This window comes from Salmo salar, chromosome 15 (genome assembly GCF_965601325.2).
Source record: "Salmo salar chromosome 15, fSalSal1, whole genome shotgun sequence".
Lineage (NCBI taxonomy): Eukaryota > Metazoa > Chordata > Actinopteri > Salmoniformes > Salmonidae > Salmo > Salmo salar.
The window spans coordinates 44,101,993-44,118,596 of NC_138305.1; the positions used below are offsets into that span (position 1 = coordinate 44,101,993).

Sequence of the window (16,604 nt, forward strand, 5' to 3'; positions counted from 1 at the left end):
GGTGTTACTGTTATTCAAGGAAACACATACTTAGTATTGTGCTGTGGTAGGAAAGAAATGTGAAACTTGATATGGGAAGCAATCATAATTCTTCAAGAAAATGGTTAGTATTCTTTTTTTAAACAATGACAAATTTAGCAATGTACAATTTCTCTGAACTAATACAATGCATTTACAGTATGATCATTATCAAACTTCATCAAAGTGCAGTTCCTTTCCAACGTTCATTATTGTCTTATAATGGCAATAATACATTCCTAAGAAAGCAATGGGGGGGGGGGGGGGGGGGTTCTGAGGATGGTGAATAAAGCACAAACCTTTACTTTGCAGCCTGATTATTACCCCAATACAACAGATGCATTGCATACATATATATTTTTGTAGCCTTATGCTGTGTTATTACATTGCACTCTGCCTCTACTGTATTATTGAAGAACATTTGTATTCATGAAAATGATAGGAGACCATGCAACTGCAGACTAAGTCTGCACTCAATCAATCTATTGTTGGCAAAGCCATAGAAGATTATGACTGCAACTGTAGCCTCAGATAAACCAGATAAAGCATTGACTTGATCCTGAGGTATTACCGTGGATTTCCCTTCCTACCAGGCCCCTTTACTTGGGACTCCCTTGCTAGATCTAATAATAACTTGCAGCAATGGGTCGGGGGGCGGGACCGTGTTTCGTCATGGAGGCAGGAGGAAAACAGAACAGCGCCTGACCGATCTACATTCAAAGCAGGAATCAAAACAAGAAACGGACACGCCTTCTTCGTAGGTTACCTTTGCTGTCACAACTGCAGAAATCTAGATGGTGATATAGCTGCAAAAACAGTACCACCTGCAATCAAGAAGAGAGAATCAGTGCATTTGAAGTGGGATTCAAATGGAATCCGCAGAAATGTCAGACAGTCGTTTATAGTTTGAAATTATTCATATCAGGATCAGTAAAATGCCCAACCAGAAAAGCAACAAGGGGAAGAGAAATAAACGCACTAATAGTAGTGGAGATGAGCAAGAAAATGGAGCCAGTGCTGCCGCAACAGTGGGAGCACCAGGGGTAACAACCTTATTGGGGGCTACAGCTGCACCGTTACACGAGCATACAAGTGGTAAGTGTGAAATTGTGTCAAAACATGCGTGGCAAGTTATTGCAATGGATTTTGTTGCATACGCACGAGACGACATAAGCTTACGTTGCTTCACATTTCATTGTTGTCATCGACTGTACCTACCTCACGTGTTATTGCTTTATTGGCTTGGCAACTAGCATTATGCATTGGTAATTTAATGATGCGTTGACATGGAGCACCATGCATTGCCATATCACGACGCACACATTCAGCCTGGTCTCTTAGACTAGAGTAACATAGTAAACGTATATCCGGGATACTTCAATGAGTACGTTAAGTTACCTTTGGTAACCGCCCTACATAAGACGGAATGTTATTTTAGGCGGTAAACGAAAGTAAAGTGATTGGTCGGGGTGGATGGGTGAGCCTATAACGCGAACATGTAGCAACTCAAAGGTTGCGTGTTCGAATCTCATCACAGGCAATTTTAACTATTTAGCAACTTTGCAACTGCTTAGCATGTTAGCTAACCCTAACCTAAACGTCTAACAACCCAAAGGTTACGTGTTCAAATCTCATCATGGCAACTTTAGCATTTGAGCTAATTAGCTTTGCAACTACTTACTACTTTTTAGCTACTTTGCAACTACTTAGCAACTACTTAGCATGTTTGCTAACCCTTCCCCTAACCTTAACCCCTAGCCTAGCTAACGTTATCCATTTAGCCACCTAGCTAACATTAGCCACAGCAAATTGGAATTTGTAACATATTATACACCTCGCAAATTTGTAACATATTGAAAAAATTGCATTTCGTAACATATACGAATTGTAATTCATAACATAATTTGAAGTGGTTGAAGGACATTCACAAATCATACTAATTGGAGTGTCCCGGATTTACATTTGTGTTAGTATGATATGTTTCGTATGTATTTATTTGTGGATGTCTATCATCCATTTCGTATGATATGTTACAAATTGAAATTTGTACAATATGTAACAAATTTGCTAAATGTATAATATTTGACGAATTCCAATTGTTTTTGGCTAACGGTAGCTAGGTGGCTATGTGTCTAACGTTAGCTAGGGGTTAAGGTTTTGAGTTAGATGAAAGGGTTAGGGGAAGGGTTAGTTAACATGCTATGTAGTTGCAAAGTAGCTAAAAAGTAGTGAGTAGTTGCTAAAGTTGTCCGTGATTAGATTCAAACATGCAACCTTTGGGTTGGTAGACGTTCGCGTTATACGTCTAGCCATTCACCACGAAGAGCCACTTACTTTCATTTTTGCCTTAAGTAACCTTCTGTCTCATGTACCCATACCAAACGTAACATATTGTACAAATTTTACTGTACTGGATTTACATTTACTATGTGATGTCTAGTCTATGAGACCAGGCTGATCTATAACTTGAAAGGGTTCTTCAGCTGTCTGAAGAACCCTTTTTGGTTCCAGCTATAACCCATTTGGTTACATGTAGAACCGTTTTGGGTTCAAAGTAGAGCCCTTTCCACAGTGGGTTCTACATGGAACCCGAAAGGGTTGTACCTGTGTAACAGTGCTACTTCCGTCCCTCTCCTCGCCCCTACCCGGGCTCTAACCAGGGACCCTCTGCACACATCGACAACAGTTACCCTTGGAGGATCGTTACCTATCGCTCCACAAAAGCCGCAGAGCAAGGGAAACCAATACTTCAAGTCTCAGAGCGAGTGACTTCACCGATTGAAACGCTATTAGCGAGCACCCCGCTAACTAACTAGCCATTTCACACCGGTTACACCTGGAACCAAAAACGGTTCTCCTATGGGGACAGCCAAAGAACCCTTTTGGAACCCTTTTTTCTATGAGTGTAGTGCTTCTTTAATTACTTCATTAAAGGTCTCCCCTGAATCGTTGAAGGCCACATTTTCATTAAATCTATTCATTGGACTACTTCCCCACTCACTTGGCTGTACTGATGGGTTTCCCTGTCTGATGTGTATTCAGACGGTCTTTCTCAGTGATCCATGCTCTGTGATGATGGCTCTTATGTTGCAAGATAACACAGACTCCATTAGCATTCTTCTTATTTTTAAATGTTCACACAGTCCATTACTGTTTAATGTTAAGTTCCAGACAGGCTCTGCATTGATGTTTCAGTCCTGAATCGTTCACTAACAGCATGGAATATTGTCAAAATTGCATTCACAGGAGTTAGTCTTTACAGCATGAATGAAAATCTATTATGTTTAATATCGTTTTGTTGCTCTGTGATATGTCCAAAGTGAATTTTGTGCTTCAAAGCTCATGTTTGTTTTTATTTTCAAGTCATACTTCGTATGAAGATGTTATAATATATTTATGAGTGATATAGTAACTCTTTTGTTTTGTGTCCAGCAGAGGCCCCCTGTGCTACCCCTCTTGTGTGCAGTCTGGCCAGAGACATTGACCTTGAGAAGGATGACTATCAACGTGTAGTGTGCAACAGTGATAGCTGCCCCTATGGCAACTGGATGCACTTGCAGTGCTTCTACGAGTGGGAGAGCAGCATCCTGGTCCAGTTCAACTGCATTGGAAGGGCCCGCAGCTGGAACGAGAAGCAGTGCCGGCAGAACATGTGGACTAAGAAGGGATACGACCTGGCCTTCCGCTTCTGCTCCTGCCGCTGCGGCCAGGGCCACCTTAAGAAAGACACAAACTGGTACCAGGTGAAGCGCATGACAGATGTAAAGAAGAAGATCCCTCTGGAGAAGAGCCTGGGGAAGTTGAGCAGCTCAACTGGAGCTGGATCGGGTGCATGTGGAGGCGGGTTGGATCTGCCTGATGACCCTAAGAGGGGCAAGTTGCATGGGGGCAGTAAGCTGGCTCACAGAGCAAGTCAGGAGCTGCCTCGCCGACAGTCAGTGGATCGGCAGAACTCTCAAGAGAGGGGACACGTAGGGCTGTTCTGTGCAAGCAGCCTGGGGCCCCGCTCACCCTCTGAGTCCCCGGGCCAGTCCCCTCCGTTAGGCTTCTCCTTCTTCTCCCCGCCCACCTTCGCAGGGCCCCGCAACTCCCGGCACCTGGGGGAGTTCCTGAAGAAGGCAGTGCACATGGATAGCCACCGGAAGCACATGCTGGCAAGCGGCATGCTGGGTCGCGGAGGCCACCTGGATCACACCATCTTGCCTCTGCCCAGACTCACCCTGGGGGATAACCCAGTGCAGTTCCTGCGAAGGCTGGACCTCACAGAGCTGCTGACCCACATTCCCAGGCACAAGCTGAACACCTACCACGTACGTATGGAGGATGATGCCCAGGCAGGCCAGGGAGAGGACCTGAGGAGGTACATCCTGTCGGCTCTGAGCGCCAGCCACAGGAACATGGTCAATTGTGCCCTGTGCCACCGCACCCTGCCTGTCTTTGAGCAGTTCCCCCTGGTGGACGGGACCCTGTTCCTGAGCCCTGCTAGACATGATGAGATCGAGTACGATGTGCCGTGCCACCTGCAAGGTAGGCCTGCGGAACAATGTCTGTCTCTGAGGAACTGAATTTGAAACACTTAGGCTATCAGAATCAGCAGACAGCTAAAACATAGCACATGCCTCATAAGTATGTTGTGATAGGCTACAAACTCAAATATTGCAAACGGAAAATGGCATCATTCTTGTTAGATATTCTGTGGACATATTTTCCCACAAACAGCCTCAGGAAACATGTAATTACAACATTGAAAATGATTGGCTTGGTCCTGAGCTTCCTGCTGAGGTAGAAAAAATGTGTACAGTGAAAAGTTCAAGCTTACTGTTGACAGCTGATAAGGTCTCAGGAGCTACAGTATGTGGCTGCAAGCAAATTATTTGGACTTCAAAAGGTGTATGGTGGGACAGACAAAAGTCTTCAGAATAACACTTTTCATCATTTGTTATTCTGGTCTGCGTATAGGGTGTTATCTCTTGCATATATTTAAGATGAGAGCACACCATAATAAACTTGGCACAATACAATGAATTACTTTAATTGAGAAGTAAATGAAATGATTATGCCACATGAATGTGATCAAGCATATCATACATATCAATCAAGTTAATCTATCCAGTTTTCCACGAGCGGCTTGGTAGCTATTCACCACATGGATATGAATTAAAACAGTGGATGGATGATGTTGCTTTGATCTTCAGCCTTTGATATGCATGATTAATATGCGTTACAGTGAAATCACTTTCATGCATGTATTTTTCACACTGTAGGGCTTATTGTAGATTATATTAAATAACACTATTGTCTCTCTTGTGAAGGGAGGCTGATGCACCTGTATGCAATCTGTGTCGACTGTCTGGAGGGAGTCCACAAAATTGTATGTATCAAGTGCAAGTCCAGGTGGGATGGGAGCTGGCACCAGTTGGGGACAATGTACACCTACGATATACTGGCTGCGACGCCATGTTGTCAGGTGAGTAGGCTACTTAGTATTCCTCACACCTTTTTCTTCTCATGAGGAGTTTGAAATTCATCTTTGGGTCAGTGTCTGCATGGTCAAGGGTCGTCATTCTGACATGGCAGGCTGCCATAAAGTAACTTCATGGGCCATAGTCAGATCAAAATGCAGGTTGTGTTGTGGCTAGATCTCTTGCTATCAATTAGTCTCATTGACATTATGGATGGCAAAGTCAACTACTGCAGATCCATAGGCATTTCCTCTCTTTGTGCCCTTAGGCCCGTCTGAACTGCAAGCACTGTGGTAAGCCGGTCATAGATGTCAGGGTGGGGATGCAGTACTTCTCAGAGTACAGCAACGTGCAGCAGTGCCCCCACTGTGGGAACCTCGACTACCACTTTGTCAAGCCATTCTCCTCCTTCAAAGTCTTGGAAGCTTATTGACAAATGTTGTGCATGTATGCTTGTGCGTGTATGCTTTTTTCTGGGCTTCAGTTATTGTTTTCTCTTTTTTTATGTATAGAAAGAATATGACTCCACTAAAAAGTTCCAAGACAGCATCTACATGATTTCAGAAAAAAATTATATTCATAAGACCTTAAACAGTTTGGAACTGTCTGGCACTTAAAAAGACGAGCAACGCATATACTGTGACAAGTGAATGTATCTGTAGGTCAAATTGCATTTTTACAAAAAATCTCTAATAAAGGAGAGAAAGAAATGTTGCATGTTCTTGTTCATCATAATTGGCAAACAGCAAAGAGTCAGTGGAAATTAGTACATTTTTAAATGACACTATGAATCTCTTTGGTTAATGCTTGGCTTATTGGTGCACAGTGATTGGTACATATTGAAGGTGTGTAGTGACAAATATCTACCCCCGTACTGTAAAAAAAATTGCCCAGCTTCTCATTGAATTCACTCACTCAAAATAATGTTTAAGACCACAAATGACAATAACTGTAGCGACCCTGTGTTTATAAACGTGGATATTGACTTTACCACTTAAGCATGTGTAACCGATGTGAAATGGCCAAACTTTTGAGTGGTACTGTATATACTCACCCTAAAGTTACATTAGTAGCCAGCAACGTTGCTGGGGCTGGAGAGGCGGCATCCTTCTGATGTACTCAATATGACTGTCCCATGTTCTCCACTGCAACCTGTTGAAGAGGGCTCCCCTGACTGGAGGAAGCCCGGGATCTATTTTTCTGTTGCATAATGTGAAGACACCTCCGTTACATCCTGCTTCATACAAGCAAAATGTGCTTCCTGTACACTATCGGAAAAGGGAAAACCATACGACGGATGCAGAAATTTGGCTCTCTGGTAGTCCACACATTGGAGTGTTACTGCAGCCCTACCTGGTGCTGAGTAGTGTCCCACAGGTGGAGGAGAGGGAACATAGGCTCCAGAGAGGGGGTATAATCCACATGGTAGTAGTCCACTGGATACCTCAGAACCATGCTCCACTGGACCGCGGGTTGGCAGTGTGGAAATTACCCTGTGTGGTCTCTGTGGGCCGCCATACTAAAGGAAAGGGGGATACCTAGTCCACATGTTTTAAGCAGACCACCATAGTGCCTGTGCCCAAGAACACTAAGGTACCCTGCCTAAATGACTACCGACCCGTAGCACTCACGTCTGTAGCCATGAAGTGCTTTGAAAGGCTGGTCATGGCTCACATCAACACCATCATCCTAGAAACCCTAGACCCACTCCAATTTGCATACCGCCCCAACACATCCACAGATGATGCAGTCTCTATTGCACTCCACACTGCCCTTTCCCACCTGGACAAAAGGAACACCTATGTGAGAATGCTATTCATTGACTACAGATCAGTGTTCAACACCATAGTGCCCTCAAAGCTCATCAATAAGCTAAGAACCCTGGGACTAAACACCTCCCTCTGCAACTGGATCCTGGACTTCCTGACGGGCCGCCCCCAGGTGGTAAGGGTAGGTAACAACACATCCGCCATGCTGATCCTCAACACGGGCCCCTCAGGGATGCGTGCTCAGCCCCCTCCTGTACTCCCTGTACACTCATGACTGCACGGCCAGGCACGATTCTAACACCATCGTTGTTAGATGGGGGTATAACAACGAGACAGCCTATAGACAAAGGAGATGATTGAGGACTACAGGAAAAAGAGGACCGAGCACACCCCCATTCTCATCGACGGGGTTGCAGTGGAGCAGGTTGAGAGCTTCAAGTTCCTTGGTGTCCACATCGCCAACAAACTATCATGGTCCAAGCACACCATGACAGTCGTGAAGCGGGCACGACAAAACCTATTCCCCCTCAGGAGACTGAAAATATTTGGCATGGGTCCTCAGATCCTCAAAAGGTTCTACAGCTGCACCATTGAGAGCATCCTGACTGGTTGCATCACTGCCTGGTATGGCAACTGCTCGGCCTCTGACCGCAATGCACTACAGAGGGTAGTGCGAACAGCCCAGTACATCACTGGGGCCAGGCTTCTAAACAGCTTCTACCCCCAAGCCATAAGACTCCTGAACATCTAGTCAAATGGCTACCCAGACTATTTGCATTGCCCCCCCTCCTGTCTCCTCTCCACACCAGTGCCACTCTCTGTTGTCATCTATGCATAGTCACTTTAATTAACTCTACCTACATGTACATACTACCTCAACTACCCGGTGCCCCCGCACATTGACTCTGTACCGGCACTCCCCTGTATATATTGTTATTTTTTTACTGCTACTCTTTAATTACTTGTTACTTTTATCTCTTATTCTTATCCAGATTTTTTGAAACTGCACTGTCGGTTAGGGGCTCGTAATTAAGCATTTCACTGTAAGGTCTACACCTGTTGTATTCGGCACATGTGACTAATAACATTTGATTTGATTTTGATTTAACCCAACCCCTCTGAATCAGAGAGGTGGGGTGGGCTGCCTTAATCAACATCTACATCATCGGCACCCGGGGAATATTGGGTTGACTCAGGGGCAGATCAACAGATTTGTACCTTGTCAGCTCAGGGATTCAAACCAGCAACCTTTCAGTTACTGGCCCAACGCTCCTACCCTCCAGGCTACCTGCTGAGGTGTCAGCAAAGGCACAAATCCAGCTTGAAGGACCATGAAAGAGAGCACTGACAAAAATGAAAATGTACACCCCCATTTTCATTTTCGTCAGTGTGTGTAAATAAAGTTACCTGTATGTGTTAACTCTTGGGGTGCCTTATTCCCCTCTAACTGGGGGCGGTGTCAGTGGGTCACAGGTCAGAAAATATGTGGAGCCTGGTCGCTCTCTTTCAAGTACACTCGTAACAATCTAAGCATTAGGAAACTTCTATTAGATCAAATAAGCCTCACATATCAAAATAAGAATTAATGTTTGTCTTGACTAAATTCGACACTCATTGCCCCCCATACAAAAATTCCTCGCATGCTTAACATGGATAGATTTTGGGCAGAGACAGGGCTCTCGCTTTGCCTCCCTCTCTCTGCTTGAACCAACTGTCACTGGTTTAAACTATGACAGAGAGGTGGGGGTGTTTGTTTAATTTGGAATAAGCTTTTATTTTCATATTTACCACTATCAGTACAAAATGGCATTTTAAACAAATAAGAGACCCCCCCAAAGTTTGACTTATGTTGCATTTTGGGGAGCACATGTTTCCTTCGGAGGTCTGAGCCCCCTTTGGCCCCCCGTAATTTGCACACTGAACAGATGTTTATTTGCATTTATCAAATGGCGTGGCGGTGCACAGTTTGGATGCTAGAATTATATTTTGGACGAACATGTGCAGTTAGCCTTGAAGTAGCATAATCAGATTAAAACATTGACTGGTTGTGTTTATGCCACACATAAGAAGGTAATACATTTTATGTTTAGGCTATATTGAAGCGTTCTAGGTGAGCGAAAAATAGCTACTTGGATCGGAGAGGAGGCAGTGCAACTTTAAGCTTTCCTGAATAACTGGGCCTTCAGAAAGTCTTTATTGAAATTAAATACAGAAATATGTAATTTACATAAGTATTCACACCCCTGAGTCAATATTTTGTAGAACCAACTTTGGCGGCAATTTCAGCTTTGAGTCGTCTTGGGTACTGTATGTATGTATGAGCTTTGCACATCAGTGGCGTGTATTCATGGATGCCAAGGGAAGCGAAAAATACATGTAAAAACGTAAAAAAAAAAAAAATGCTTCTTTCGTCTCTGTGTTTCATAATTTTCCTTCAATTTGCAAGAGGCTGAATGTATCTCACTGGAGAAAGCATCCGAGCGAGCAAAACAGCGCCCCTCTTTCTCAGTATGTTTAATCCACTTATCTGAGGCTGTCTGGTCAAAAAGAGTATGACATCGTTGCCGCCCGTAGCATTGAATGCAAGGGAAGCGAGAGCATTTCACCTCCCTTGATCATTTAAAAATAATTATAATAATAATAGCCAATCAGTGTTGGCTAAACTGAGTGAGCTCAAATGTGAATAGTCCTGATACACCAAAACAAAAGTGTCAAGGGAAGCCAGTTTGGATTTGACTTGACACCAATCACACATCAAAAGCAGAACGTAGAGGGGAATAAGGCACCCCTAGAGTTAACACATACAGGGAACATTATTTACACAACTGTTGCATCTCGTTGTTTTTTTCTACTTGCACGCACGCACACACAAATCAGTACCATCGACAGCCACATCATATTTAGCTTACGTCGATTCGATTAAATTGTTTTTGGTATCTTTTAGTTGTCACCGTATTAAACTAAGCGCAGGTGATTTGATGATGTTGAAATGTTGCTGGAATAGTGCAGGCAGCACCTGTTTTCTTTTCCACTTGTGGTAACTCTCCATGTTTCTAAATCAATGGTTGTTTAGTATTCTGAAACATGAACTTGCTTGACCATGCTGTAGGTCATGAAACTGTTTGTTACATGCAAAATGCTTTGTGGACTTCACCGGACAGATGTTGCTCTCTGTTATTGTGATGAAACAAAGGTGTGGTTGAATTTATTCTGCCACTGTGTCTTATAATAAAAAAATAAAATGTTACCCCTTTTTCGTGATTACGATCTTGTCTCATCGTTGCAACTCCCCAACAGGCTCGGGAGAGGCAAAGGTCAAGTCATGCTTCCTCCCGAAACATGACCTGCCAAACCGCACTTTTTAACACCCACTCACTTAACCAGGTAGCCAGTTGCACCAATGTGTTGGTGAAAACACCGTTCAACTGACGACCGAAGTCAGCCTGTAGGCGCCTAGCCTGCCACAAGGAGTCGCTAGAGCGCAATGAGCCAAGTAAAGCCCCCCCCGGCCAAACCCTCCCCTAACCCAGGCGACACTGGGCCAATTGTGCGCCGCCCTATGGGACATCCGGTCATGACCAGTTGTGACACCTAGTGATGCCTCAAGCACTGCAGTGCCTTGGACCACTGCACCACTCGGGAGTCCCTACTTTAAAGTATTTTTACACCACTGATGAATGGTGGAAAGAGGGCAGGATAGATACAGTAGTTAGACTGGTGGACTTTATTGATCTGTGGTGGAAAAGCGTAGTGCATAAGGACGTACCAAAACACCTTGATAGGGAAGGCTCATACAAGGCAAGCAGATGAGGAAATTTGGCTAGGATGGAATAAATGATGTAGTAAAACCTGCAAATGGTCAAATGTAAACCAGGGAAAAAATGTACAACCTTCCCCTTTGCCCAATTAAAAAAAAAAACGATCTGCAAAGGATGAATGTAAATCAGGGAAAAAAAACACAACCCTCCCCAAAGCAAAAAAAAGTTAGACAACTGTTCCCTATTTTAGAATTAGAATGAGACTCCTCTAGCTCCACAATGACATAGGGTGCATGCCAGGCAGTAGGTTGTCAGCCAGCCTGCCAGATTAGTGGAGTCTGTTACTAGCATAGCCTGTATCCCCATTGAGACCGTGTCTGTGCCTTGATCTAGGTTGGGCAAGACTAAACATGGCGGTGTTCGCTTTAGCAATCTCACTGGAATAAAGACCTCCTTTCCTGTCATTATTGAAAGAGATTGTGATATCTCACATCTCAAAATAGGGCAACTTCATGTTTGATCCCTCAATTCCAAGGCAGTTATAGTCACTGATCATAATCTTGATGTGATTGGCCTGACTGAAACATGGCTTAAGCCTGATGAATTTACTGTGTTAAATTAGGCCTCTCCTCCTGGTTACGCTAGTGACCATATCCCCCACACATTCTGCTAAGGCGGAGGTGTTGCTAACATTTCTGAAAGCAAATTTCAATTTACACAAAAAAAACATGCGGTCTTTTTGTCTTTTGAGCTTCTATTCATGAAATCTATGCAGCCTACTCAATCACTTTGTATAAATACTGTTTACAGGCTTCCTGGGCTGTATACAGCATTCCTGACTGAGTTCCCTGAATTCCTATCGAACCTTGTAGTCAATTTTTGGTGACTTTAATATTTGCATGGAAAACTCCACAGACCCACTCCAAAAGGCTTTCGGAGGCATCATCGATGTCCAACATGTCTCCGGACCTACTCACTGACACAGTCATACCCTGGACCTAGTTTTGTCCCGTGGAATAAATATTGTGGATCTTAATGTTTTTCCCTATAATCCTGGACTATTGGACCACCATCTTATTACGTTTGCAATCGCAACAAATAATCTGCTTAGACCCCAACCAAGGACCATCAAAAGCCATCCAAAGATTCCTAGATGCCCTTCTAGAATTCCTCCACCTACCCAAGGATGTCAGAGTACAAAAATAGGTTAACCACCTAACTAAGGAACTAAATATAACCTTGTGTATTATCCTAGATGTTGTCGTACCCCTAAAAACAAAAAACATTTGTCACAAGACACCAGCTCCCTGGTATACAGAAAATACGCAAGCCCAGAAGCAATCTTCCAGAAAATTGGAACGGAAATGGCTCTCCACCAAAGTGGAAGTCTTCCGACTAACTTGGAAAGGCCGTACCGTGCAATATCGAAGAGCCCTCAGTGCTGCTTGATCATCCTATTTTTCCAACCTAATTGAGGAAGAACAATCCAAAATGTAACTAAAAAGCAGAATTCCCGAAGAGAGGATGGCTTTCACTTCAACGGTGATGAATTCATGAACTTCTTTGACAAAAAGATCATGATCATTAGAAAGCAAATTACGGATCACTCTTTAAATCTGCGCATTTCTCCAAAGCTCAGTTGTCCTGAGTCTGCACAACACTGCCAGGACCTAGGATCAATGGAGACACTCAAGTCTTTTCATCGTATATCTCTTGACACATTCATGAATATAGTCAAGGACTCTAAACCTTCAAGCTGCATACTGGACCCTATTCCAACTTAACTGAAAGAGCTGCTTCCTGTGCTTGGCCCTCCTATGTTGAACATAACAAACGGCTCCCTATCCACCAGATGTGTACCAAACTCACTAAAAGTGGCAGTAATAAAGCCTCTCTTGAAAAAGCCAAACCTTAACCCAGAAAATGTTTTTTTAAAAACTATCAGCCTATATCGTATCTCCCATTCCTCTCAAATGTTAACAAAAAGCAGCATCTCACTGCCTTCCTGAAGACAAACATAGTATACAAAACGCTTCAGCCTGGTTTTAGACCCCATCATAGCACTGAGACTGCACTCGTGAAGGTGGTAAATTACCTTTTAATGGCGTCAGACCAAAGCTCTGCATCTGTCCTCATGCTCCTAGACCTTAGTGCTGCTTTTGACACCATCGATCACCACATTCTTTTGGGGAGATCGGAAACCCTAATTGGTCTACATGGACAAGTTCTGGCCTGGTTTAGATCTTATCTGTCGGAAAGATATCAGCTTGTCTCTGTGGATGGTTTGTCCTCTGACAAATAAATTGTAAGTTTCGGTGTTTCTCAAGGTTTCGTTGTTTTTACATCTTGGTGATGTCATTCGGAAACATAATGTTAACTTTCACTACTATGCGGACGATACACAGCTGTACATTTCTATGAAACATGGTAAAGCCCCAAAATTGCCCTTACTGGAAGCCTGTGTTTCAGACATAAGGAAGTGGATGGCGGCAAATGTTTTACTTTTAAACTCGGACAAAACAGAGATGCTAGTTCTCGGTCCCAAGAAACAGAGATCTTTGTTGGATCTGACAACGTCACGCCCTGATCTGTTTCACCTGTCCTTGTGCTTGTCTCCACCCCCTCCAGGTGTCGCCATCTTCCCCACTTATCCCCTGGGTATTTATACCTATGTTTTCTGTCTGTCTGTGCCAGTTCGTCTTGTGTTTGTTCAAGCCTACCAGCGTTTTGTGTCTCAGTGCCTGCTTTTTCCAGTCTTGCTTTTCTCGCCCTCCTGGTTTTGACTCCGAGCCCACCTGCCTGACTACTCTGACTGAGCCTGCCTGCCGTCCTGTACCTTGGCCCCACTACTCTGGATTATTGACCCCTGGAATATCGACCCCTGCTTGCTTTGACCTGTCGTTTGCCTACCCCTCTTGTTACAATAAAAAAATGTACTCCTACACAGTCTGCAGTTGGGTCTTACCTGAAACCTGATAGACAATTAATCTTGGTTGTACAGTCGTCTCAAATAAAACTGAAAGACCTCGGTAAAGCCCCAAGCCCCAGGTCTACTGAAGTCACCAGCTGTTGATTATGAGATTGACTATTGATATTTATATCGCCATTAGTTTTTTACATTTAATTTAACTAGGCAAGTCAGTTAAGAACACATTCTTATTTACTTTTATTTACTAGACACCTAGGAGGGGTGCATCACTTGAGTGGGTTACTCTGGATCCTGATCTCTCTTTTGACAAACATATCAAGAATATGTCAAGGACAGCTTTTTCCATCTTTGTAACATTGAAAAAATCTGAAATGTTGTCCTAAAATGATGCAGAAAAGCTAATCCATGCTTTTGTCACTTCTAGATTAGACTACTGCAATGCTCTACTTTCCGGCAACCCGGATAAAGCACTAAATAAACTTCAGTTAGTGCTAAATACAGCTGCTAGAATCTTGACTAGAACCAAACAATTTTATCATATTACTCCAGTGCTAGCCTCCCTACACTGTCTTCCTTTTAAGGCTAGGACTGATTTCAAGGTTTTACTGCTAACCTACAAGTCATTACATGGGCTTGCTCCTACATGTCTCTCCCATTTGTTCCTGCCGTACGTACCTACACGTATACTACAGTCACAAGACGTATGGTACAGTCCTTATTGTCCCTTGAAGCTCAATTTTTATGGAATGGTCTGCCTATCCATGTGAGAGACGCAGACTCTGTCTCGACCTTTGTCTTTATTGAAGACTCATCTCTTCAGTAGGTCCTATGATTGAGTTTAGTCTGGCCCAGGGGTGCGAAGGTGAAGGGAAAGGCACTGTAGCGACGAACCGCCATTGCTGTCTCTGCCTGGCCGGTTCCCCTCTCTCCACTGAGATTCTCTGCCTCTGACCCTATTACGGGGGCTGAGTCACTGGCTTACTAGTGCTCTTCCATGCCGTCCCTAGGAGGGGTGCATCACTTGAGTGGGTTAAGTCACTGTCCGGGTTTGTGCCGTGGGGGAGATCTTCGTGGGCTATACTCAGCCTTGTCTTAGGGTAGTATGTTGGTGGTTTGCGGATATCGCTCTAATGGTGTGGGGGCTGTGCTTTGGCAAAGTGGGTGGTGTTATATCCTGCCTGGTTGGCCCTGTCCGGGGTATCGTTGGACGGGGCCACAGTGTCTCCCGACCCTTCCTGTCTCAGCCTCCAGTATCTATGCTGCAATAGTTTGTGTCTAGGGTTAGTCTGTTATATCTGGTGTAATTCTCCTGTCTTATCCGGTGTCCTGTGTGAATTTAAGTATGCTCCCTCTAATTCTCTCCCTCTCCCTCCCCTCCCAGAGAATATTAGCCCTAGGACCATGCCTTAGGACTACCTGGCCTGATGACTGCTTACTGTCCCCAGTCCACCTGGTTGTGCTGCTGCTCCAGTTTCAACTGTTTTGCCTGCGGTTATGGAACCCTGACCTGTTCACCGGATGTGCTAACTTGTGCCAGACCTGCTGTTTTTGACTCTCTCTCTCTACCACACCTGCTGTCTTTAACTCTGAATGCTCGGCTATGAAAAGCCAACTGACATTTACTCCTGAGGTGCTGACCTGTTGCACCCTCTACAACCACTGTGATTATTATTATTATTTGACCCTGCTGGTCGTCTATGAACATTTGAACATCTTGGCCATGTACTGTTATAATCTCCATCGGGCACATCCAGAAGAGGACTGGCCACCCCTCAGAGCCTGGTTCCTCTCTAGGTTTCTTCCTAGGTTCCTGCCGTTCTAGGGAGTTTTTCCTAGCCACCGTGCTTCTACATTTGCATTGCTTGCTGTTTTGGGTTTTAGGCTGGGTTTCTGTATAGCACTTTGTGACATCTGCAGATGTAAAAAGGGCTTTGTAAATACATTTGATTATTTGGGGAGTTTCTCCCATTCTTCTCTGCAGATCGTCTCAAACTCTGTCAGGTTGGATGGGGAGCGTTGCTGCACAGCTATTTTCAGGTCTCTCCAGAGATGTGCGATCGGTTCAAGTCCGCACTCTGGCTGGGCCACTCAAGGAAATTCAGAGACTTGTCCTGAAGCCACTCCTGCGTTGTCTTGCCTGTGAGCTTAGGGTTGTTATCCTGCTGGAAGGTGAACCTTCGCCTCAGTCTGAGGTCCTGAGCGCTCTGGAGCAGGTTTTCATCAAGGATCTCTCTGTACTTTGCTCCGTTCATCTTTGCCTTTATCCTGACTAGTCTCCCATTCCCTGCCGCTGAAAAATTTTCCCACATCATGATGCTGCCACCACCTTGTTTCACCATAGGGAAGGTACCAGATTTCCTTCAGACGTTACGCTTGGCATTCAGGCCAAGGAGTTCAATCTTGGTTTCACACAATCTTGTTTCTCATAGTCTGATAGTCTTTAGGCGCCTTTTGGCAAGCTCCAAACAGATTTCCATGTGCCTTTTACTGAGTATTCCCACATCATGATGCTGCCACCACCTTGTTTCACCATAGGGATGGTACCAGATTTCCTTCAGACGTTACGCTTGGCATTCAGGCCAAGGAGTTCAATCTTGGTTTCACAGAATCTTGTTTCTCATAGTCTGATAGTCTTTAGGTGCCTTTTGGCAAGCTCCAAACAGATTGT

The 16,604-nt window shown here is 44.2% G+C and overlaps 1 protein-coding gene across 2 annotated transcripts; it reads left to right on the top strand.

The window, feature by feature from the left end:
- Positions 1 to 724: 724 nt before the first annotated feature.
- hdc (histidine decarboxylase) lies at positions 725 to 10,502 on the top strand. 2 transcript variants are annotated; one of them, XM_014144319.3, is made up of 4 exons: positions 725 to 1,113; positions 3,451 to 4,545; positions 5,331 to 5,485; positions 5,749 to 10,502. In XM_014144319.3, the coding sequence occupies exons 1-4, from the start codon at positions 954 to 956 to the stop codon at positions 5,911 to 5,913; spliced, it is 1,575 nt and encodes a 524-aa protein (XP_013999794.1). In that variant the 5' UTR covers positions 725 to 953; the 3' UTR covers positions 5,914 to 10,502. The 2 variants fall into 2 exon arrangements, with proteins under 2 accessions (XP_013999794.1, NP_001167436.1); NM_001173965.1 differs by having other exon boundaries at positions 785 to 1,113; positions 3,454 to 4,545; positions 5,749 to 6,190.
- Positions 10,503 to 16,604: the final 6,102 nt, after the last annotated feature.